Source organism: Poecile atricapillus, chromosome 2 (genome assembly GCF_030490865.1).
Source record: "Poecile atricapillus isolate bPoeAtr1 chromosome 2, bPoeAtr1.hap1, whole genome shotgun sequence".
NCBI classification, from domain to species: Eukaryota; Metazoa; Chordata; class Aves; order Passeriformes; family Paridae; genus Poecile; species Poecile atricapillus.
Window position 1 is genome coordinate 81,483,157 of NC_081250.1, and position 26,249 is coordinate 81,509,405.

At 38.3% G+C, this 26,249-nt stretch overlaps 1 protein-coding gene across 1 annotated transcript in view; it reads left to right on the forward strand.

Moving 5' to 3' along the window:
- SEMA5A (semaphorin 5A) overlaps positions 1-26,249 on the forward strand; it is a 412,149-nt gene that overhangs the window by 249,969 nt on the left and 135,931 nt on the right. The window contains exons 8-10 of the mRNA XM_058831651.1: positions 524-809; positions 3,386-3,521; positions 7,355-7,559. Of these exons, the coding sequence (XP_058687634.1) occupies positions 524-809; positions 3,386-3,521; positions 7,355-7,559 (627 nt within the window). The remainder of the gene's footprint in view (positions 1-523; positions 810-3,385; positions 3,522-7,354; positions 7,560-26,249) is intronic.

A 26,249-nucleotide genomic window follows, 5' to 3' on the forward strand; every position in this document is an offset into this window, starting at 1 on the left:
CTGTGCCCTTATGTGAAGAATGAAAACTCCAAAACACTTTTGCTGGTGGAATAAAATGAGCTGGGCCAAGGTTGCCCAGCACAGTCATATTGTAAACACCTAGAGGAAAACCTGTCAGGCCAGGTGTCATGGTTTGACCACAGATGGCAGTTTGGCTTTTTGTGCTGGTGGGGTGGTGTGAGAAGGAAAAGGCCTTGGCTCTGTGTAAGTGCTGCTCAACAGTAACAAAAACATCCCTGAATTACCAGCACTGTTTCCAGCACAAATCCAAAACACAGTGCCATGCTAGCTACTATGAAAAAAACTCTATCCAGCCAATCCCAGTGCATCATGATCATGTATCTCATAATCCCAGCTGGACATGAGCCAGCCTATTCAGATGTCATGGTGCCAAATCCCTAAAGGATATTAAAAAGTGTCTTTATCTAAATATAATGCTTGAAGATAAATCCAACTTCCGCATTAGTACGAGTGCATGTATCACAAGAAGACAATAAATGATCTTTCCTTTTGTTATTTTCAGAACCAAATTTTGTGTCATCTTATGACATTGGGAACTTTACTTACTTCTTCTTCCGGGAAAATGCAGTGGAACATGACTGTGGGAAAACAGTTTTCTCTCGTGCTGCCCGAGTGTGCAAAAATGATATTGGTGGCAAGTTTGTGCTGGAGGATACCTGGACTACCTTCATGAAAGCTCGTGTGAACTGCTCTCGCCCTGGGGAAATTCCATTTTATTATAATGAACTTCAGAGTACTTTCTTCTTGCCAGAACTGGACTTGATCTATGGGATTTTTACAACTAATGTGTAAGTAAACTGAATGATATCTTTTATTTTCTTGCTCTTTGTGACAAAAAACCCTAGAACTTCTGAGCTACCCTCTTCTGCATATGCCAAGTAAACATAAATTCAAGCTACTGTTTTGCCCAATCCACTGGTTTCTGTGAACAAGTATCAGTTCCAAATGTTTCCCATGTGAATTGTTGAAAACAGGAAAGAAGGAATAAATTCTTGATATTCCCTTACTGCAGGGAGCTAGTTGTGTTTATTCTGTCATATTCTTCACTTATTGATAAAAAGGAATTAATTTTTATCTTTACTATTGTATTATGTAAATGCATTATGTATTTATAAAATAAATAATTTCTAATTGTAATGTGACACATTCATGATTTTGACATGATGGAATTTGACCATGTTATAAAGAACTCATCTTTACCCAAAACAGCACAAGAGGTGCTCTTATGTGTTTTAATTTAGTCCTAACATATTCTTACGTGAGTTTGAAGGTCAAACCAAGAATTTAACCTAATTTTAAGTGAACCTGTTATATCAATACGGTAAAATTAAAGGAAAAAATAGAAGTACAAATTGATCTTAAAAATTCACATTTGTAAAATATTAAAAAGTTGGATGGACATAGCAAAAAAGAGACATTTACCTCAGAAATGTCCTTTGTAAAGTTACAAATTTACATGACTGGTGTTTAAATGGTGCTCATTGAGAGCAGCCTCTGTGTTATGGATGTGCAGCCCAATGTTCAGACCACTGGAACAATTTCCAGTTTTGAGTTCTGTTTCTCTGACCTTCTTGTACTGTCTTGCTGTGTAAATCAGTTTTGTCTAGAATTTTAAAAGGTCCTTGGATACCCAACACATACGTAAGGCACCCTTGAACACAGAGATACCTACCATTTATAAATCTCCATTAACCAGATGGAAACATTCACAAGTTAATGCCAAAGAATTATAATCCCTATGCTTTCTAGACAGTAAGCATGAATTCAGGCTCATTTAGGCATCTTCCAGATTCAATCTCATCCCTGGGCTGGAAGGCTGTGAACAAGACTAGTGATGAGATGCTTGCACCAGGCTGTGGCAATTCCTAATTCGTGACATTGGATGATGAGCTCAGCCTATTTCTGCAATGGAGTAATGTAGGTAATCTAAACACTGTTTATCTAAATAGAATAGCAGAGACTTTGAGATTACTGGGGATAAGAAAATTTGCTGTTGTTTTGATCAGTACTTTTGATTTTGTTGCTCTGTTTTCCTAGTTAGTTCATATACTAAAAGACAGGTATTTGTCAGGTGGCAACCACATACACTGTCCAATCAGATCTTTCTTGAGAAATCAAAGTAGCCTAGACATGTACCTGCCATGAAAAGCCTGAGCAGAGGAATTCTGCTCTAGAAAATCCAGGCGGCTTTAGCCATGAAAGGGGAATGGTGTTCCTGGTGCTTCCTGGCTCTGCTGAAAATGGACTTGCTGTTGTTAAGGCTACTTTTGCCTCATGAAACATGAAACATGACTCATTGAAACATTTCTCTAACAGCCAAACCTGCACCTGTTATATGTGGTTGACTATCGAGTCCACTACAGCCACTGCTTCATGAAAAACTGATTTTGTTTCTTTCAGACTATCCAAAAAAATCTGTAAACATGAGTCTCATGCCCTTGTAGAACTTCATGTGTCACTGTTGTTGGAGACAGGAATGCAACATACACATGCTGAGATCATGCAGAAACAGCCAGATTTTATTCTCAGGCACACGTTTTTATAGGGCTTTCAAATTTCCCTTCATAGAGTTGTGATTGGTTAAAGATCTAAACTTTGCCTAGCTCAGTGTCCAGTGACATGGGTTCATCTGAGCTTCAAAGGGATAGGCTGAGGTCCTCTGTTTGAACTTGAAATCAGCCTATCAATAACATTGTCCCATGCTTCTATTGAGGTAATGAGCTAGCTGGTCGAGTAAGTGTCAAGGCTGAATTATCTGTGTATTTTTATTGTGTGTATTTATTATCTGTAAGCAGTCCAAGTTGTTTGCTCTTAATGAATTTCTGCAACTTGCATTCTTATTGCTGTACAACATCTCTCGGAAGACACTGTTTTTGTGGATGTGTCTTTTCCAGGGATTCCATAGGATATAGAGACATACCACACATAGAAAACCTTTACTTATGTAATGCAGTCATTTGTTGTATGGAGGAAACTTGATTGAACCCTGAGAATAATATCATCCTGAACTTTATACCTGGAAAAGAGGTCTCCCTAGTGCATGTGACTATGTGTGGAAGTGTAGCAGTATTAGAAGTTTAGTATGGTATTAGAGCAGCAGCAGAAAGTAGGAAGTTCTGAGTTTTTCCCCACAGTGGTTTCTTGGTAAGGCTGGCAAATATTTTAAATGCAATGACTGTGCTAAATCAGCTCAACATATATCATTATTTTGAGATATCATCTCCTGGCTGATCATATCTGCTTCATTAATTACTTGAAGGATTGAAGAGTTTTTATTTGTTTGTTCATTTGTTTGTTTCTTTGTTTCTTTTTCAGCAATTTGACTTCTTATGTTATTAAGTAGGTTAATGTATTTCTTTCACAGGAACAGCATAGCAGCCTCAGCAGTTTGTGTTTTCAATTTGAGTGCCATAACTCAGACCTTTAATGGACCCTTCAAATACCAGGAGAATTCTCGCTCTGCTTGGCTTCCATATCCCAATCCTAACCCTAATTTTCAGGTATGGATACATGGGAGAAGATCAATATTTTATGTGAGCTTTCGTCAAAGTACTGTATGGTTCATAAAGCATAAATCCAGTTTTGCACTGTTGTAGCCTAAGACCTTAAAAAACCACTGAAATAAAAAAAGTGCTTTGAAGACCCCCTTGTTTCAATGTATTTAATTTTAATTTTATCCTTCCACAAAATAATTTGGATTGAAAAGCAGATGTACTTTGAAGGTTAGGAGTAAAAAGGCTTATCTTCAATCTTCTGTCAAAATAAAACATTATAGTTATCTGTCAAGGTGACATTAACTCCTGTCTGAAGTATGATCAAACTGCTATTATTTGTGTATTTGTGTTATTAGGACTTAAAAAATGGAATGGTGTCTGGCAGAAAAAAGAAAGTGAGAGGGAGGTGGTACAGGAGAAGTGGTCATAATTTTATTTATTTTCATGTACAAGGTGGGCCATACTCCTTGAAGAGTCAGATTAAAATAATTTGTGATATGTTCTGCCCCTCATTTGAATTTGTTGGCCTCAGAGGGTGCAATAATCTGCAGCTGGCTGACAGTGTAAAACCAGTTAGTCAAGGTGGGTCATTTAGAGGAACTCTACAAAAAGAAAGGGGTATTTCAGTAAGCAGACATGCATTATTTTCATTTTTTTGCATTGTCACCACTTCTACTAGGACAATTTTAATGAGTGTGCTTCTTGCAAGAGAGATGGAAGAAAAAGCATCATTTATGTAGTGATTAACAACAATAGCTTTTCATCAAGATAGTTAAGTATAGTCACCTCTACCCACCTTTTACCCTCCCTTAATCTCAATGCAATTTTAGAAGTTCATGTCTGCTCCAGGAACAGCCTTCCCTAGCTTGTGAGAATCGTAAGATCTTTGCTAGCATGAAAAAAATCACCCATTGGGGATTGTAGGCAATTTTAATTACTTCCTGATCTATGCAAATGAAGGAAAATAAGGCACAGGTTATGGGCTAGAGCCACGTTACCTTTCCTAAGTAGTATGTTTGTCATCAGCTAAGTGACAAGATTCTAAGTACACCAGAAGCCTGCAGAAGAAGGCTGTATTTGTATACAGTTTTTCACCTGTTGCAGAAGTTCTTGTATTGTCAAAATAGTGATAGGAAGAGGGTCTAAGGCTAAATTTTTGGAGGAGAAAGCCTGAAAAAATGCTTTTATGTAAAATTCTTACCACCTTTCTGACAATGTACGCATATCTAATAAAACTTATTGAACTCTCCCTACAAACTTTGCATTAATGTGGTGTTAATTATTATGAGAGCAGCCCATACTGAATGGTGCTTACAAAGAAAGATGACAGCATGATAGCCATGTAAAAACAGTTTAAGTCTCTGCTGTACTTTTAGTGTATGTCTCCAAGTCCCAGTCAAGAGAGGCATTGAAATTTATTTTTTAGATACCTTGCTGATTGTGATACAGCTGATACTTAATCTAATTTACAAGAACGGTGACTACAGTTGTATCATATCTCACTGAGCCACAAACAGCTTTGAAGGTAGAGCTGGGGTTAAAAGCTGTAATGTGACCTTTTATAACACAATATTGAAGGCAATTGATGTCAACTGACCTTTAGGTATCTCTAATGATGTCCAGCTTCTTTTCTTTTGCCAATGCTGCTTTTTATTCCCTTGAATAACTTTCTGCTATGTTTCTGGCTCCATAGCTGCAGCAGTGATGCTTACTAGAAGCTAGTCTAATGCTTAGAGCTTTAACCATTTTCTATAACTTGACTTTGTGATTTTGGAGTACACATCTCACATGGCTGAGATATATTAATTGACTGAGTCATTGGTTTCCTTCCAAGAAAGGACTTTTCTTTTGTAGAGTCCTTATGATAATGGATAAGAAGTTCTGTTTGTTTAGTCCCAGAAGTAGATTTATCCTCTGAGTATTCACCTACTCTGTAGCAACAGAGAGATGTATGTGATTTGAATGAAGACTACTGCTGTGTAGATATAGTTACATCAGACCTTGTATTTCTGAGGCTAGATTGAATTAATGAAATATTTTCCATTTTAGAATATTACTGGAGTCCCAGTTTTGAGGAACATTGTTTTCTTCTGAAATCATTGCTTTTCTCTTTAGACAGGGCAATGTCTATCATAAGACCAAGCACCATTTGCACTTCAGTGTACTATGAGTATTGAGCTAGAATTTTTCCTGCTTGATAGATCCAGACAACTTCTTGGGAGTGGTTTATTTTTTCACTGGTCTGACACACAGGGCAAGTAACTGTTTCCTGCCAGTTGTTAATTTATCATTCTTCATCATCTGATCTCCCCATTATGAAATAATTTGTTTGACTTTTTTTAGCATTTGTGGATTTGGAAAAATCACTCAAATTTGGACTGAAAACATGGTAATATTAAAAAATAATTGGTATGGTTTTACACGCTATTATTTTGCTCATGCTGTAATTCATGGCATGATTTATGACATAGTAAAGCAGAATTTAAATGGTGACTTAGTTATGCCTTTCACATCACCCAAATATTTGATAAATGTTGTGAAGTAGTGCTTTACTTCTCTGATGCAACTGTGTTTGAGTAAACATGTGAATGTATATATATTCCCATACATTAAGAAGCTTTCTCTTTTGTGTCCTCAGTTGCATACGAATATGTTGAAATTAACTCCCACTTATTTTGCCTTGTTTATTTGTGTTTGAAACTTTTTATGCAGCTCGTGGATGTTCTCCTGTAAGAAAAGAGCACAGTTTTCAGACTTAAAATATGGTCAGTTTTAAAGAAAAAAAAGAAAAAAGTCTTTGCAATGGATAATATTTAATAGAGCTCTGCACTGTCCATTTTTGCTACTTAAGACAGCGTCCTAAGAAGCTTCTAGAACTGCATGTTGCACTTTCACCTGGGATTCCTGTCAGAACTTGGCTGTATTAGGACTTGAGGTTTCCTTTGAAAATTTGTTAAATCTTCAGCACTGACGTCTTTGAAAATTATAAAGAAAACTAGTCAGAAGATCTCTTGCATATAGGTAATACCTTACAAAAAGAAAGGCCTTGTAAAAATATAGTTTAAGCCCCACTACTCTGGCTAAGCTAGCAGCTAGTTTCTAAGTTGCCATGTGAAAAAAATTATGAGAATGAGAACCAGTTAGCACAACAATCTATTCTGGTAACAAAACCATTCACACCTGCAAAAACAAGAAATCTATCCCATGGAAGTCAATGAGCAAAATATGTAAACTATCCAGGAATAGAGAGATTTGATGGACATATAAAATGCCATTTACTAACCAATGAATTGAGTGGCAAGAAAGGTACGAGCCAATTAGTGTAAAATGCAAGGTCTTGGAAAACTGTATAAAAATGGTCTGTAACATTAAAGACTGGCTTTTCTGCATGAAGAAACTGAGTCCCGTCTGCTTGTATTACGACAAAAATAAATTGGTTTTCTGAATGGTAGTTTTTCTCCTTCCTGCCCTGTGAACATAGGATACAACAAAATATTTCCATAATCCACTTGTGCTGGTCAGTCTAGTGCTCTTCCATATTGTTATTTAGAATTATTCTTTTTATTGTTATTATATATATAATATGTGTATATATATATATATATACATATAGTTATTTTTACTTAGAATTAGGGAGCCTCCATAGTACTGTCTTAGGAAAACTGAGCTTCCTGAGTCATTGGACAGTCTGGATAGCACCAAAATGGGACCTGACAGTTGAATTTTACTTTGTCATTACAAGATATGATCTTGCTTTTATTTTCTTGTGCTATAAATCAGAGAGTAAATCCATTGTTATTGTTGGCACATATAGTTATGCTACATTTCTGTTTTTACAGTGTGGCACCATGGACCAGGGTTTGTATATAAATCTGACTGAGAGAAATCTTCAAGATGCACAAAAATTCTTCTTAATGCATGAGGTTATTCAACCAGTTATACCAATTCCTTACTTCATGGAAGACAACAGCCGATTTTCCCATGTGGTTGTGGATGTTGTGCAGGGGAAGGACATGCTTTTCCATATCATCTATCTTGCCACAGGTATGAAATTTCATTGCTGTGGTAACTGCAAAAGTTTATGAGTTCTTTGAGTTTTAGTATTCTGTTAATTACTTGTGAAATACATGTGCAGCACCTTGAATATCAGCTTTTCCTCTTTGACACAATCACCTGTCTATCTTTTACATTTTCTGAGTAGATTAATTTAGCCATGACAATATGTTTTATGCTATTTTGTGAACTCCCATTTTGGTGTCTGTTTCCTATTCTCCTTTGAAGCTGTGAAGTTTGTGTGGTCTTGAAGTAATCAAACATTGGAAATTTTACAAACGAGACTACTGGTGAAGGGTCCTGTGAGGAGTGGCTGGGGGAGCTGGGATCATTTAACCTGAAGAAGAGGAGGCTTGGGGGAACATTATCGCACTCTACAACGGCCTGAAAAGAGGTTGTAGCCAGGTCGGGGTCAGTCTCTTCTCACAAATAACAAGCAATAGCACCAGAGGAAAAGACCTCCAGTTTTGCCAGAGGAGATTTAGATTTGATACTAGGATGATTTTCTTCATTGAAAGAGTATTCAGGCATTAAAACAGGCTGCTCAGCAAAGTGGTGGACTCAGCATCCCTGGAAGTATTTGAAAGACATATAGATGTGGGACTTAGGGACATGGTTTAGTGGTGGATTCATCAGTTCTGGGTTAACAATCAGACTTGATGATCTTAAAGATCTTTTCAAAGCTAAACAGTGCTATGATTCCATGACCTGGGGAGCAAGAGTCTAGGGGACATTCCATCCCTGGGAAAGTCAAGGAGCACACCTCCTTGGAGCACACTTCTCTGGGCACATGATGGAGAAAAAGGTGATTTGGAGCATTCAGCATGGATTACTCAAGGATTAAGCTCATCTGAAAATCTAATTACTTTCTGTATTAAAATGACTGGATTTGTGCATGAGGAGAAAGTAGTACCTCAATTTTAGCAAGACTTTTGACACTGTCTCTCTCATTATTCATATATCCAAATTAGGATATAGGGTCCATATGGGTGGGCAGCTGGATCTATAAAACCTGCTAGGATGTCAGGCTCAGAGGGTAGTTTTAATGTGATGTATAGAAATGATAAGAATCCAAGTGCTGTCCTATTCAACTTTTTTATGTCGTCCTGAGACTTAAAGCCTTCTGATAATGTTTTCATGTTTATAGAACTTTCATGGGAAAGCAACTAAAACTATGAAAACATTATCAGAAAGCTTTAAGTCTCAGGGTGACATCTCACCCTTTCTCCTTTAAAAAAGAAAAAGAAAAATGACCAATATTCTAAACAATCAGAAAGGAAAATAAACAATGTTCTAAACAATCAGAAGGCTCTAATTTCAGGGTGATATCTCACCCTTTCTCTATTACAAAAAAACAAAACCGAAAACTTTTTCAGTGTCTGCTTGTGGAGGAGCCATCAGGGTGATCACTCACGTTTTCTGCATCTGAGTCATCATCCGATGGAACATCCATTTGATGATTTTCAATTTGGTCACAGATTCCGCCTATGTGGCCGACATAGCCCAGCAGTTGGGTCATTCAGTTTTGAGGGAAGTCAGTAATTCTGACTTGTTTCATTTACTGAAGACCCTGTGGTATGCCATTCAGGCCCGGGTGCATCTGTACTATGTTCTGCCTGTGAGCAGTCGTACCAATTTGCCAGGGTTCATTGCAGAAGGTAAGGTGAGGGCTGACAAGTTGGCTAACCCAGAGTGGGTTGCGACTCAGGCTAATATGCTTGCACAGGCCAAGGCATCGCATCGGTTTTTCCACCAGAATGCACATACTTTGCAGAAGCAGTTTCAGTTGACATCAGCTGAGGCCCATGACATTGTCCAGTCTTGTGATGACTGTCATGCACTTGCTGCACCTTTGCTGGCAGGGGTAAACCCCAGAGGTCTTAGTGCCTCAGAGCTTTGGTAGACAGATGTCACCCAAGTTGCCGAGTTCAGCTGGCTCTGGTATGTGCATGTCAGTGTGGACACTTTCTCCTCTGCAATGTGGGCTATCCGCTCACACAGGAGAAAAGACCTGCGATGTAATTGCCCACTGGAGGCAGGCCTTTGCCCTCTTTGGCATACCTTCTGCTGTGAAGACCAGTAATGGTCCTGCTTACACCTCTCAGAAGGTGCGGCAGTTCTTGCAGCTGTGGGGTGTGTCACACAAGTGTGGTATCCCTCATTCTCCAACAGATCAAGCTATTGTAGAATGTCATACTATTGGGAATGGCAAGAAGCATGACATGGACTCTCTTGTGAGAGCAAGGCTTATTACCTCAGATCTTCTTTTATAGACTGATACATGGAAGTACAGAAAAGTAAAACTCTTATTGGTTAGTAAACTAACACATTAGCATCATTGGTCAGTGGGGTACACCACCCCTCGACCTTCTCTTGCAAGAAAACAAGAAACTGACAATCAGCACCTGCAAGGCTGTCTTCTGTCTCAGAGGATTGTTTTAATTCCTCCTTATGATTTCCCAGGCCACTTTCTCAGGTGAGACGGAGAAAGTTATGTGGCCTGCTTTTCCACAGGCACTGTGCTCCCTGCTTTTGCTCATATTTAGCATCCATAGTAGAACGTGCTCATGGTACACTAAAACGAGTTCTACAGAAGCAAAAACAGGGAATGCAGGGCGAAACCCCACACAGTCAGTTGGAAAAAGCTTTATATACCCTCAATCACCTCACAGTGCCGCAGAACTCCAATAACCCGGTCGTGTTGAACCATCACCTTTCATTGCGGGCTTCAGATGCGATGCATCAGCCTCAAGCAAAGGTTCGAGTGAGGAATTTAGTCACCAAACAGTGGGAAGGTTCCTATGACCTTATTGCTTCAGGGCACGGGTATGTGTGTGTATCCACAGATACTGGGGTATGCTGGGTACCTGCAAAGTCCATTCGTCCTGACCTGCGACCGCAAAGGAAAAATCCGGCTGACAGGCAGGTTGGAGACCGTGACCAAATAGAAAATCATCAAATGGATAGGCCATCGGATGATGACTCAGAGGCAAATGACATGAGTGATCACCCTGATGGCTCCTCCACAAGCAGACACTGAAAAAGTTTTCGGTTTTGTTTTTTGTGATGGAGAAAGGGTGAGATATCACCCTGAAATTAGAGCCTTCTGATTGTTTAAAACATTGTTAATTTTCTTTGTCCATTTTTCTTTTTCTTTTTTAAAGGAGAAAGGGTGAGATGTCACCCTGAGACTTAAAGCTTTCTGATAATGTTTTCATAGTTTTAGTTGCTTTCCCATGAAAGTTCTACGAACATGGGTTGTTTATCACATTCCTTCTAAGAAACATCTTTTGATGGATGTTTCACATGACCAATGTGCTTGGGAAGGTGGTAACTTGATTGTCCAACCCCTGGTCATTGTCGAGAATCTATAAATACTGGAGTCAGAGAATAAAGTGGCCTTTTTCCTTTTCTAACACTGAGAAACATTCGTGTGAATCATTTTGGTTCCTTTAGTGACATTTTTTAATCAATGACCTGGAGGAGGGCAAGGAGCACACTCCATCATGTGTACAGGTGTGTGATGGTTTTAAAGCACTAGCTAAAAATCACCAGAAAACTTACTCATTTCTTGCTGTGAGATATACATTAGGAGAAGGGCAAAATAGGCTTAAAACTTAAAAGGAATAAAGGAAGTTTATTAACAAAACTACAAGAATAAGAAACAGAATAAAACCTCCAGGAATCCTTTCTCTCCACTACTCAGCCATTCCCTTGTCTAACTGACAACATAGAGACAAAACCTGGTGGTTAAAACAATACCAACTCTACAATAGTCTTTTCATCAGTCTTTTTAGAGAGAGGATTTCTCTCATGTCATTTCATGGAGAGTTCTCCACAAGTAAACAGTTTTTCTCATGGCTTTTCATTTTTATGCTGCCAGCCATCTAGAAAACTCTGCTATCATGACTTCCTCCCATTTTCACACCACTCTGATATGTATTCATGAGTCATGAACTCAAGGAGTGTTATTTTAAGGATGAGTTATTCAAAGGCAAAGGTTCTTTTCATCTGTCTCTGTGATCATGTCTGGGAACTGAGATTTTCTCTTTTTTCTCTCTGGGGGCCAAGGGTCTTCATCAACTCTCACTTCTCTATCTGTTCCAGCATTTCATGGGACACAATGACTCCACCATCTGCTCAGCTTCATCAATGGGTACCTTTGCTCAGATCTCCACTTTGAAATATTTCATTCCCCCCAAAATACTCTTTCATGAATTAAAGGAATTTTTCAGAACACTGTTGTCCATTTCCATGGCCTTACCAAAAGAATATTTCAGCTTATTAAAACATCTCCTCATTCTCTTCTCATCTGAGGCTTGATTCTTTCTTTTATTGACTCTGATAGTTTATATTGTCTCTTTACATGTTGGTCACTCTCTTCCCCTCTCTCTGTAAAGGGATTAAATCTGCAGGTCTCATTTGGGTAGTGAAAGGGCTAAAATCTGGCTCAAGCTGTGGCAGGTATTCATGGTGTCGGATTTCATCTTGGCAGCACTAGAAAGACAGCAAACTGGTTTTGTCTTGGTTCTAGAAGACAGGTGTCTGCTAGGGAGGGCAGGAGCCTCCCTTGTAATGAAAGAATGTAGACCCACTCCCTCCGAATTATTATAATTCTGAAATCAAGGGGGCTTTAGGCAGAGATCTGGGGATAGGAATAACAGTTCTTTACTAGTATTTATAACAAGGCAAACAAACAACAGTAACTACAGCATTAGCAAGAAAAACAGAATCAAGGACCCCGTGACAGCTTTCTTGGCTGAGACGGGATGGAGGAGAGGCTTTGTTTCACAAACCCCCTTGGGCAGTCAGTCTTGGTGCTCCTGCAGGGCTCTGAGGAACAGTCGGCTGGAACAGCAGGGATGAGCTGAGATCCTGGGCCGGTGGCAGAGGTGTATCAGCAGCTCTGCAGCAGTGGCTGGCACTGCCACACGTCCCAGCAGGACAGGGGGTGCGAGGCCACCAAGGAAGAGGGAAGAAGGAAAAGAAGCAGCAGCTCCGTCTGGGTGATGGTGGAATTCCCTTCTCTCCACCGCAATAGCTCTGAGCCCAAAAATGTCTTTCTCCAAAGCTGAAGAAAGCCCGCCAAACTGTTCCAACCCTCCTTTTTCCTGCCCCCCTTCCCCCCCTGGGCCTGGCCACTCTTTGTCTTTTGTCAAGGACCCACTAAGTACTCACAATTAGGTTGTCCCCGCAACTAATGGGTAGAAATTCCACGGGCAAGCCAGAACTTAAAAAAGGACACTTAACCCCCAACAGGTTTCAACTTGGACCTGTCTGTGCCGGCCGTGGGGGTGAGCAGCTGTGGCCTGCTCCAGCCCAGGACTAGGGACACAGGAGAGCCTGGCCCCCCCGGGAAAGGCTTCAGCCACTCCACTGGAATAAAACCCAGGCTTCCCGGAAGAGCTGCAGCACAGCTCGGCCTCAGCCTGGGGTCAGGGGGGATCACCACAGGCTCCATCTCCCGCCTGAGTTGCAGGAGGCTGAGCCCAGACCCCGCCAGGCTATGCGGGCCTGGGGGCGGGGGGAGTGGGAGCCAGCCGGAGTTCCGTTACCTTTCAAAGCCAGAAACAAAGAGAGACAGAAGTTCCTGGGTTTAAGTTTAAAAGGTGGTATTCACAAAAGTGATCTTACTTTTCAGTGGTCCAAAACTGCTGTCAATTCTCAGAAATGACCAGCTATTGGCCAGGTCTCAGGCAGAGAAGAAACTCCCAGCAGCCACTCTCTCAAAGCCTTCATTTCCGTGTTTTCTACTTTTTTTTTTTTTTTCCTAAATGCCAAATCATCACAAGGTGACACCCCACTAGGATACCAGTAGCTACACTGGAGGATGTGCCATCCAAAGGTCTTAGGCATGCTGAAGGGATGCCATCACTGCAAAGACAGCCAGTAGCATCTTGGGCTGTATTATCAGGAACACAGCTAGGAGATCAAAGGAGGAGGTTGTTCCCCAGTTTTGGCCTCCCCCAATTCAAGAAGGACATGGATAAAATGGAGCAAATTCAGTGGAGTGCCACCTTCTGTTGGGGGCTGGAGCACCGTGCCTTAGGAAGGGAAGCTGAGGGAGCTGGCCTTGTTCATCCTTGAGGAGAAAAGCATTTTGGGGGGCAGGATGCTGGTAACATCCTTCTAATACCTGCAGGGAATTTACATGGAGAATGGTGACATGCTTTTCACACTGGTGCATGGTAGGAAGACAACAGAAAACAGGCAGAGAATTTCAGACTGGATATAAAGAAAAACTTTCTCACTTCTAGGACAGTCAAACAACAGGCTGTGCAGTCTCCATTCTTGGAGGTTTTTGAGACCAGACAACAACATAGTCTGCTATAGCTAGCTGTCTTTTGAGCAGAAGGTTGGACTCAAGACCTTCTGATCTCCTCTCCAACCTAAAATATCCTGTGCTTATAGTATACCAGTATTGTGTCAAATTGGTTGGGCTAAATGACATTTTTATTCAACACTGTAATAATAGATGTCATTGTACTTCCTACTGCCTGAATGAAAGTGCTTTCAACTCTGATGTTAGTTCTGTCAGTAAGCAATTTGCACTTAGCAGTGTGAAGAAGGATGGACCCAAACCATGCTGTGAGAGATGTACACCAACTTTTGTAGTTATAATTAATTCCAATTCTCTGCAAAAATTGTATTTTAAAATGCACAAAGCTTCAGTGGAAGTGTAGGCATACAGATTGGATTTAATAAAAATTAGTGTTCTGCTGTCTTTGTTATTCAAAGCAAAAATCACATTTACTTTTTTAAACATGTGGCCAATAGTTAAGAGAAAGTTCTTTCTCTCACCTACCCATCCTGTTGTTAGAATACAACTATTACAGGGGAGAATAACCCTGGGGGTATAAAAGTACAATCTAATTTCATTAAATCTTAAATAGATGTAGTATTACTGATGTAGTATTACTTTAGGAGAGACTGGGAGTAAGGAAAAAAATGCATTAATCTGCTGAGTCAACAGTCTTCATTTCCTAAACCTTTACCTAGTCATCATTCTGCTAGGAGATTCTGGTGTGCTTGGGCTTAAGCGCTACTGCTTATATTAAAAATATACTTTGGTAAGTTGGAGAAACATCTTAATCTTTCACTGTACTAGCTTCTAACACAGAATGAAGGGATATATCAATTCCTGCACATGTTGTGCTGCTGGCTTTAGGCAAGAAGAAATCCCTGGAACAATTTCCCATGATTTAAAAAGGAAGATCAAGGAAAGCATGCATGGATGTACTGAATTAAAAATCATCTATAAGAATACATGGAATGCAGAGTAAGCTATAGAAACACTAAATATTCTCAAAACTCTTTAAGTTTGAAAGGCGTCTTTCTTTGTAAAAAAAAAAAAAAATCCAATCAGTATGTCATAGTTTGTTTCCCTCCCTTTTGTTCCTTCTCTCCTCTCTTCATAATTCTTTCTTCCATTTTATTTCTTTTCTACACTGTAAGTGCCTAGGTGTTCCATGGTTAAAAAATGTTGCTGATATGTTTTTTCAAAATAGGATGCTGCAGCAAGAGGAGGTAGCCCTTATTCAAAGAACTGTTTCAAAATTTATTTTTACTTAAATGAATAAGAAAAATTTGAGGGCATTATGAACATATAATTAACTTGGGAGTTGAGGAAAGATAATACTTGCACTCTCTGGTGAAAAACTTTAAAGGCCATCCTTAAAAACTGCTTGGTGGAAAAATTCCTATGTTTTTCCTGTGCTTCTATCCCACTGGACAGAGAATGTCCCCTCTGTATCCTGAGTAGAAATGGTATATGCCCAGTGGTAGATCTTAGTTACTGGGATTTATAGTACATCAAAGATGAAATTAGGGTATAGAAAGAAAGTATGAAACCTGAAGAAAGATTTATTGTTAGCTACATTGCATGTCCCTAAAGAGTGGATTGTTCACAGAAGTGAACCACAGTTTTTATGCCATAAATCCAGTTTTTATCTGAGGTTTAAAGGTCACTGGAGGATGTTACAACAGGTTTCCAAGAAGTTCGAAAAATTGCAGGTAGAAATGCAGGAATAATTATAAAAATAATTCTGATGAAGCACATACAGCAATTATAATGAAGAAGTAAAGAGGTTTCATGAAGAAATTTCAAAAGATATTTTTGGAAAATACAGATCGAATTTTCATACATTTGCTTTTAGAAGGGTTGAGACAGGTAATAAATCTCCACAAACGACATTTTTTTCTCATGAAGGCCTGAAACTAAACTAGTCCCAACCTAATGAAGAGATTTGGAAGTTTGCTTGAAACTCAGTTTGGGAATGCCATCATAACAGTTTGTATTTCTTCTTTTTGTCTTGCTAGATGGGAGTAAACTGATACAAAGCTATAAATCAGATTCTCCCTGATTTGATTCCTCTGTGATTTTTGTTACAGTTCTATCTTTTACATTTTGATTTGTAATCAGTACACTACATTTTTTTCTAGGAAACAATCCAAGGTCTTAGCCAGAAAAAAGGTTGTGTGATGTTGGGGAGAGTGAAACAGGGAAACCTTATGAATGTGATTGTTTGGCAGAAGATTCTAAAAATATGAAGGCTAGAATCGAAGTAGCAATGAAAGCCTGCTTTGAGTCATAGGATACTGAGTACTGGTTAGCCAAAGAACAAGAGCTTAGCCAGCTAGAGGGGAATCCCTGTTGATAAAACAATGTCCTTCTGCTGATAGAGAATGCAAAGGTCAAGAAGCTAGGAAAGAACTTGTAAGATTTTGTAGAATCTAAAATGCAACACTGTATGTTAATATAGGGAAGCGCATAAGCTGTATGCAAATTCTTTAGTGGGTGTGTCTCATGGTGATTGGTTACTAAGGATTAGAATATTCACTATAGGAAAGCATATATTGGATTGTAACAAGAACTTTGCTCTCTTAGCTCTTAGCTCTCTTAGCTTTTCCCTCTTACATCTGTACCCCTCCCTTTACCTCTTACCCTTTTACCCCTCTCCCCCACTCTTAATTCTCAGCCCCCTCTCCCTGCTCCTACCCCACTAGTCTTCCCTGCTCTCTCCCTCTGGCTTTTCCCTCTTTCCCTCTGTTGTTCTCTTACTCCCTCCCTCCCCCTTCCAACCTCACCTCCCCTGTTCTCTCTCCCCTTCCCCGGACCACGTGGACGCCGAGGCTGGTGGCAGACACGGGTCTCCCCTCTTTTTACCCTTATAATAAATTGCTTATACTTGAACAGCTTGACCCTGGAGAAGTCTCTCACCGCGAGCGAACATTTTCAAACAGCAATAGTGTGTGTTGTTACTTAAAAGTCTCTGATGAAATACTGTCATTTTCCTGGCAGACTACAGCTTCTAATCAAAGTGTGCAGCTTTCACAGTTTAATATACATGGTGTCAGAAGATATGTAGTATCTATGTGCAGTTGCCAACCTGAAAGTTGTAAGCAAAAATATGTGCTTATATATGTTTCATACATGGTGAAGAGAGCAACAAAGCTGGCTGCATTTTTTCCAGTTTGGTGCTATTCCTGACTGCATTAAGTGAATTGAGGTTCTTGGAAGTAATCTATAGAAAGGAGATACAGACTTCATGTCAGTTAAGAACCATTTTCTTCATCTAGAAATTACAATATAAATGCAGTAATAATAAGGACCAAAGTACTTGTAATTTGAGTCAGAAGTCAACTGTGAAAGTAATAAGTAGTCTATTTGTATGTATTAATTCTTTCTAACTCAAAACCAAAAACAGTGCAATCAGAGTAGAGATGGATAATGGGCATCTATAGGCATATACACTCTGGCACTGTTATCACTTTCTAAAACTCTTTCTTTTTGTTGTTACAGAAAGCAGAGTTGTTTTGGTTTTTATGCCTTTGTTTGACAAAAGTATAGTGTGCTTTTACAGAGTTGTAAAGCACCTTTGCAGTGGTTTTAAAACTATTTCCCCATAACTTGTTACCTTCTGGCCTTATGCAATGCCATTTTAAGAAGCTTGAAGCAAGGATACTCATCAGCTATTTTGATGGAGAAATCTGGTGCATGTTGGAAGACACCAATCCTAATAGCAACATGGTGATCTTGTTTATCATGGATTATTTTCAAAAAGTCAAACAGTGAACCATAAAATTAATAACCTTACTCTCTTCTGCTTTTGCAGTGGCACCTGTCGTGGTTTTGAACTAGTAATTAACAAAAAGGGGAAAAAAAAATTTATTTATTTCTTGCTGTGAGATATGGATTAAAATAAGAGCAAACCAGGCATAAAACTTAAAAGGAATAAAGAAAGTTTATTGACAAATTACAAGAATAAGAACACTAGAATAAACTTTTAGAAAAACTTTTTCATTTCTCACTGCCCACTATTTTTTTGTTCACATGACAACAGAGACAAAAACTTTATAATTTTGATGGTTTAAACAATCTCAATTCTTTCTACAGTCTTTTCCTCAGTTTCTGTAGAGAAACAGAAGTTTCTTTCTGTTAATTTATGGAGTTTTTCACAAGAAAACTATTTTGTTATAGTTTCTTGTTTCTCTGATATCAGCTGCTCAGAGCTGCTATTATCAGAGCCCACTCCTCCTATTTCACATCACTCTGAAATGTGTTACAGGTCATTCGTTTGGGGATAACATTTTAAGGATAAGTTATTCAAAGGCAAAAAGTATTCTTCATCTGTTTTTGTGAGCTTCACTAGAAAACAGTTTTCTCATTGCCTCTCAAGGCTTCAAATCTCTCAGCACTTCACTATACCATAATTACTCTACTTTTTTCTCAAATTTACACTTTGAACACTCTATTCCTCCCCATACTCTATCATGAATTAAAGGAGTTCTTTTCAGGACTTTATTGTCCATCCCCATAGTTTTAACAGAAAGATATTTCAGCTTAATTAAAGCATCTTCTTAATTCTCTACCTTTCTTGAAGTTTCTTTTCTTTCTTGCCACTAGTAGTTTATAAAGTCTCTTTTCATGTTGATCACTCTCTTCTTCTCTCTCTGAATAAAAAGATTAATCCGCAAGTCTCATCTGGATAAAAAAGAGTTAAAATCTTGCCAAGCTTTTGTAGATGGTTCGGTGATTTCTGCTGAACAGGAGCTGAAGCTGTCTGCGATGGAAAGTTCTTCATAGCTGCTCTGGAGAGCATGGTTACCATCTCTGCTTGCAGCAGGCTTAGAGCTTTTCTCCTTCTTTACTCGGCAGTTTTCTGGTAAATTCCATCACGGCAAAACCTGCAGCCAAGCCAGGAACCGGCCTGGCCTAGCTTGGCTCGAAGCAAGCTTCCGCAGGCCCCATCTCCCGGCCGGGAGAACAGCAGGCCCAGCCCGGGCCCCCCCCGGCCGCATGGCCGGGCAGAGCCCGAGAGGCCGAAGCTCTGCTACTTTTCACAGCTAGAAAACAAAGAGAGCCACAGAGTTCTGGTTGTACACTTTAAGGTGGGGTTCACAAGTTGATCTCACTTTTCAATGGCTAAAACTGCTGTCAATTCTCAGCAATGACCGATAATTGGTCATGAGAAAGACTGCAGGCAGTCCCCAGCAACTCTAACTTTTTTTAAAAATAAAGTAACTCCATGACACACCTATCTCTGATAAAGGAAGACCCTAGCTGAATTCATACTTTTTTAATATTATTAATCTTTTCAGGAAACATTTTGCCCCAAATTTCAAAAAAAGATGTAAAAGATTGCATGGTTTTGTCTTGAAGAGTTTAATAATCACTTTAGGATTTATCCTAGCTTTTCTAAGAAGGCTTGCTGTATATTTCTGCTAGCATGTTTATGTTATTTTCCATGTAGAATATCTCTAAAGGCAAAGAAGGATAATTCAAACCTTTGTTGCTTTTCTATGTAATTTAAACAAAGAAATGTTGTTTTTCTCTGCCTTATGTATTTTGTCATCTGTACTGGTCAAAGTGGTTTTAAAATGGTACTAAATGAGAGTGGCTACATCTAAAGTCAGGACTACAGAGTTATAAATGATACTATGGAGCTCCAGAGGACCAAACTGGGTTTTTAAAATCCAGTTTTTAAAGTCCAGCAGTGTGGAGGCTAGCTTTGGAGCAAGCTGCAGGCCCCATGGCCTGCCAGGCCTGCCTGAGAAGCTAGCCTGGGAAATTCATAGGAGGATTTCAAAACAATCCTCAGAGACAGAAAACAACTGCCAGGTGCTGTTTGTCTGTTCCCATGTTTTCCTTGCAGGAGAAAGTCAGGGGGTGGTGAACCCCCCTGACCAATGATGGTAATGTAGCACTTTACTAACCAATAAGAGTTTCCTTTCCGTACTTTCCACAAACTAGTCTATATAACATGGCTGTAGCAATAAACTAGAGATTCTCCTGTTCTGACTCCCTTGAGAGTCATGTCATTCTTTTCTGCCGTTCCTAATTAGAACGACACAGCAGTACTGCTTTCCCTTGGCTTTATCACTGTGTATAGAGATAAATAATTCTGCCAGATCCAGTTGGTGAGATTTCTTAATAAATAGATGGCTCTAACTAGACATGGTTAAATTATTCATTGACAGGAATTTGTATATGAGAATTGTAGCCCTTTATTTGGTTCACAAATTACCCAGCACTTATTCATAGTAATTTTTTGTTTTTATAATCAACCCATAAATAGATCATGATTTTGATTAGTTTGTTGCTGCTATTTGCTCATAGAGTTTGTTCATATTTTAGTTATCATGTTCATGAATTGCCTGCTGCAACTAGATGGTGTTCCGTTTTCTTGAGCGACAAATTTTAGTAGCCCTTTTTTTTCTGTTCACAAATTATCATTATGTTGTTATAATTGCCCAGCTCTGTCAGATAAAGACTATAAATAAATGTGCAAAGAACATACAGTGTGTGCACTTCTGTACTGCTGCTAGAAATCAGAATTGCTGGAAGAAGAAGCTACTGGCTGAAGAACAGCTGACTCTGTTTACATGGGAGTAACATTAATGCGTGGACCAGGGAGGGAAACAGATCATAAAGAGCTGGAGACAAAGTCTCAACCTTCCATTAAAACAGAACAACTCCTCTTTATCATAGTGATACTGAGATTTCAAGTCCTGTTTAACTATTTTATAAGCTTAGAATGGCCAAGTAGCCTTTCCTGCTTCCTATTTTTTTTTTTTTTGAAATATCACCTCTTCTTCCTGAAGGAGAAACTAGACTTGACAACTCTAATGCATTTATTATTCTAATGCACAAAATGTGAACCTGTGAGCAAGAGAGGTGTCTTACATGGTGCTTAGTGTTGTCCTGCTGTCTTGAAAGCTAAGTTCTATTATGATCTACACCTACCTTCAAAACTGTCATTTTTCCCCAATACATACATTGCCAGTCAAGAGGCTTGGTCTTAATTTTGGAAACAGTGCTGGAATTAGCCTTATTTTGGGGTGAAATTTGATCTTTGTACCAACTGTGTATCCCTTATGTGAGTATACAGTACTCAGGACTCTTCCTGAGAGATGTGGGGAAGAAGCTTTCCCTTTGCAGGGACTTGAATTTGTCACATGTTGCTGAAACTTCTTTAGAATATTCTTCTGGGCCTTTTACTTGTGAAAAAAAAAACCCTTTCTTTGAAGCTGGACATGCATAGGAGTGACTCAATAAACCCATGCCAACCAAAGAAAGTGATATAGTTCAATCATGGGGATTTGAACCTTACATGAAACCCAACTTAGACCCTAAAAAGCCCTAAGTTGGATCACAAGTATTTTTCCATGATACGTGCAAGATTTAGTGTGAGCTGTCAGGATATTCTACTGAACTCCTGGTTTTGTTGATGTTTAGGGGCTTCATTCTGCATCATTTTTCCTGGTAAACCTCAATAAATCCAGAGGTTTATAACCAATTTACAAGCAGTGACAGTAATAATCATTAGGATTATTTTCCCCTTTCTCTTACCTAGCTCTGGTCAAAGGACATGGCAAATCTTAACAAGCTAAAGAATTTCTCAATAAAGATATGCCTTTTTTACTTTTTTACGTGTCTTGTAAGTCATCAAAATGTGAAGAATATTATTTTGTGGTATTTGTGTGAATAGTCCTGTAATCTGAATGTTATATCACAAAAGATGTATTTGGTTCCATGCATTTTACTGTCATCAAATCACTGTGTAAGAGTTATAATATTTGGAGGAAAGAGTTATTTGTTTACAGATTCATTCTTCTAATTTTTAGAATTTTTTATTTTTCTTTCTTATCCCATAAACCCTGGAAATTTGGTTCTATGGCTACAAACATTTAGGAGGAATAGCAATGACTGCAACCAGAATAGTGGTTACGTCACCTGCCTAGAAAATACACAAAGATCTTCAACTAACAAGCTCTGCAAGACTTGCTGGTTATTGACAGATATTCTGGCTCCTAGACCATTATATAAAGAATATAGTGTAATATGATAGTATGTATTGTATACCATTGCTATGTACTATGGCTATGGTTACTTTAATATAGTAGGGAGAGTAATGAGATTAACAACTTCTGGTGGGAGGTTCTGAGATTCTTTTCTCTAATTCCAACTTTGTTTCTGTTTCTTGTCCATTTAATTATTAATTTAATTATTTAATTATTTAATTAATTAATTACTATGATTAGGAAAAAAAAATCAGTATCATTCTTTCCTTCTGTATTTCTCAGCAAAAGATGTGTTTTATGCTGAAATTGCTGCTGAGGTTCCATATGGATATATATATTGGATTTGATTCATATAGGGACTGAGGCATGGGGGCATGTGCTATGCAAACAACAAATGAGTTTGAGTAGATGATAGTTCCTTCAGTCAAGCTGGTGTTGCTTCTGAATCCATACAGTAGTCAGTTCTCTTTCTGACACTTCGAGTGAAAACAACCACATACGACTCAGTTAAGAAATCAGGCAAGGTATGTGTTACTATCTGAGAAACAGTTTTCTCCACTTTTACATCTAAATGCTTCTTTGATCTGGGCACTGAAAATTTTATTCAGTGGGAAAGCACTACCATATTCATAGCATGTGTTGAGTCCTACAAGGTATTTATTGTTTTGATGGCACAAAGTAAGGCAATAAAAAATAATAAGAGGAGTAAGCACTCCCTGTCCAGTCAGTTCCAATCAGAGTTTATATATCTCAACTTTGGAAGACTGGCAGGGATCCAGGGCCTCTATTGGATAGTATTCTTTTCCTTTGTGCACAGTGTAGCATTCTTCACTGCTGCTCTGTGTCAGATATCAAGCCTTAAATCCCACAAATCACTTCATCCTGCAATTAATATCTATGTTTATTACCTACTCTACTACTTTAGTTAGAGGTAACACAGCTCTTCAGACGTGTTCATCTCCATTATCTGATAAGTCTAGTCCTAAATATTGTTTAAATATTTTAGAAGAGCTCTTCAAAACTGGAATGCTTTCTCTTCATGAGAAGTTTATGGGAAATTAATATCGACTTCTTTCTTTGTTTCATAGTCAGTTGCAGCAACCAGTCCCCAGAAACAACCTTATAGTTTTCTTTCTTTCTTTTGTTTTTAGAATCCAGGATATTGAAATTGCACATCCCTTGACAAATGTAACGTTTCCCATTTAGAATCATAAGAATTCTTGTGTCTTTGCCTCAGGGCTTCAGGTTTTGGGTGTGTATGTGTCATTTTTAGTGCAGTAAAACTGGATATTGCCAAACCAAAAAAAAAAAAAAAAAAAAAGAAAAAAAAAAAAAAAAAAAGAAATAGGGACTGTAATTTCAATATATTGCCAAATGGGCATTCTATGGGATAGGTGTTATTCACATGTACCTCTTGATATTGGATCTGTTTAGTTATCATCTGACTGTACTTAGGGAGTAAAATTTTGGGAATAAAAGGGTGTTGTCAGTCACAGTCTTCTCAGGTAGTTGTACCTGAACTGCTGCCTAGCTCGTCCTAGTTTATGTCTGAAAGTACAAACTAGGTAACTCACTATCTAGTGAGTACAGCCCTAAGCAGCCTTTACATAATTGTTTCTTCTCATAGTGTTGGTTTAAAAGGAGGATTAATATGCAAGAGACCAAAACATTTGAGACTTCTGAAGACATCTGATGGGAATCTTGGTACTGATAGTCTCACCGAACATGCTCACGGGTCAATGTGCATATTGACAGTATCTGTTTCATTCAGATGTAGTAATAAATGTACAACCAATACTGATAAATATGTACAGTTTGTTTTGTCTGTAGGTTTGGTGCCCCCAAATGGTCTTGGTATTCTATGTAATGTTGAATCTGAAATCTATTCCCTTTCTAAGCTGGAAAAATGTGTCTTTTTATATGCAAGTTATTTTAGTGTGATGCAGGGCAAAAAAGTGTTTTACTGGCCGTCTTTGGGGATGCTGATATAATTTTTCATGATTCTTGGATTTATTTTTATTACTGAGTAGTTTTGTAGATAGAACTTGGGTAATTTGAATAAGGATTCAAAATGAGAATATTGTTTGGTAAAATCCAGAAACATTTTCTTGATGTTGTTACAAATCATGCCTTGATCTACATAGCCTACTTGACATTTCCTTACACCTCCCCAAGGAAAGAAAAGATAAAGAGTGTGAGGTACTAGAGCCAAGCTTGAAATTCTTGTCCATCATCTCTTTGCCAAGTCTGGAGAAACAGCTTTCTTTTCCCCTGCTCATTAAAGTCTCATCTAGAGATTTTATGCTGTAGTTTTAGCCATATCCTCTCTGCTTAAATATAATTTCGTAAACCAATGGCAGTAACTAAAGTATTGTTACTCACATTTTAATATAATTTCCTGAAGGGGTTAGAAATGGTGATACTCTGTATAGGGACATGATCAAGTAGCTATGCATTGAGAAAACTGGATGCATTTCTTGAGGATTATTCTCTGCAATAAACACATCAACAGAAGACAGAAGGGTCAGTCTGCTGATGACATCATCTGGATGGCAACGACATTTGTTAGGGCAGGTAGCGCTGAGGTTTAATTCCTCAAAATGTTCAGAGGAATTTCATAATGCTCAAAGCTATTTCTTGCAACTCCTTTTTGAATGGTTCATCCAGGAAAGAAGGGGATGGAGTGAATGGGGAGGAGTCTTCCAAATCCACTCACTGGCACTTTTTTAGTATGCATGCAGAGCACAAAGTTCATGTGGTCATGCAGTTATAAAACCAAGTAGGTAGAGAATTCAGCTAGAGAGATTATGCCTTGTTCCCTGCTTCAAGGACTATTAGAATATTTTTCCAATGACTTTTTAATTAACTTCCAAAAATATCCCTAAGAACATGGAAGACACCTATTCATTGCAGGGTACAAAAAAAAAATCGTTCATGATTTTTCTTGGCTGCAACTGAGACTTTTCTGTCTTTGGTCTGTCTCCTAAATACTGAGGGACAATAAAGTAACTACCTGTCACTGTTTTTGTCATGGAATCAAGTCAGTGGCCAAGCAAACAGCATAACAAAAGTTTCAGTAGGGAAATGTACCTGTTAAAGTATTGGTGATTACATATTGTTATAGTTAAATGAAACAGCTTCACAAAAACTGAAGTTTCACATTTTAATATTTTTCACTTTAAGTGGTATTACTGTTTTGAATACCAGTTTCACACATGAAATCTAGAGAAAAAAAAGTTGGCAATTGAATCCAGTTTTCACAAAAATAAATATGTTTGATAAAAGAAGTTTCTTTATTATAATTATTCTTTATTTAATCTTTACCAAAACTTTTAAAATTGAAAAATAATTAGATGAGATTGCAAATAAAAGATCAATTAAAGATACCCCTTCATAGAGTCTTAAAAGAGATTATTTATCTCAGCAAGTAAAAGGAATGTATCACAGAATGAAATAGTAATAAATATTCTCTTATCAACTACAATCTGTTAAGAAACTGTAGCTGCTATAGCATTCGCTTATAGGTATTCTACAGACACATTACTTCTTGATGGAGTGTGTGAACTGTTATGGGCAGATCAGTCTTCAACTTAGGCAAAATATGAATTTCTATCTTATCTCTAAGTCGCATCTTTGGCAAGCTGAAAAATCTCTTAAGATTGGAAATAGAAGTAGTAGATTAAGGTGGGCTGGTGAGCATGATTCATTAAATATACATATATATATATTGAGATTGTTGAAATTACTTGGTTTTGGTCAGGCAAGAAAAAACATCTGGTCTAGATCTAGGAAGGGTAAAACTTTGACACTAGAGTATCTGAGAATCAGTCTAATAATCTGAGATAGTTTAATTTTCTTTGTGAAAGAAGCAGACATAATTGATGGGGTGGCTGAGATGTAATTCAGCACATACTTGTTATTTAGTATAGGTCTTTGCTTGGTCTTGTCCAGAAGACTGAGGAGTTAGAAGCTCCAGTTTGAGGAATTTGAAGTTTCAACTTTATAGAAATAGTCTTCCAAAAAAAGACATACCTGCTTGGTTTAAATGCCAGTTGCTTTGTGTCTTAGTCTCAGAGAGATCTGAATTTCTGTTTAGAGCTTGAATTCTCTATCTGAAAGATTTTTGAATGAGTCTGACTGGACCTGTATTTAAATTCCAATTTGAGGTGTGAAATGGCTGCCAAGGAACGGTCCAAAAATTGTCCTATTTCCTAAACTTTTTGATTCATCAAAAATCCTACTAGTGGAAATGTTATTTGTACTAATTTTACTGCTTTACTTAATGGAGCAGTGGATATTTTCTGTCCTAAAGGCAGGTATTTAACTCCTTGCATGGTAGCTAGTGGAGGAAAGCTTTGCTAATTCAACTGCAAGCTG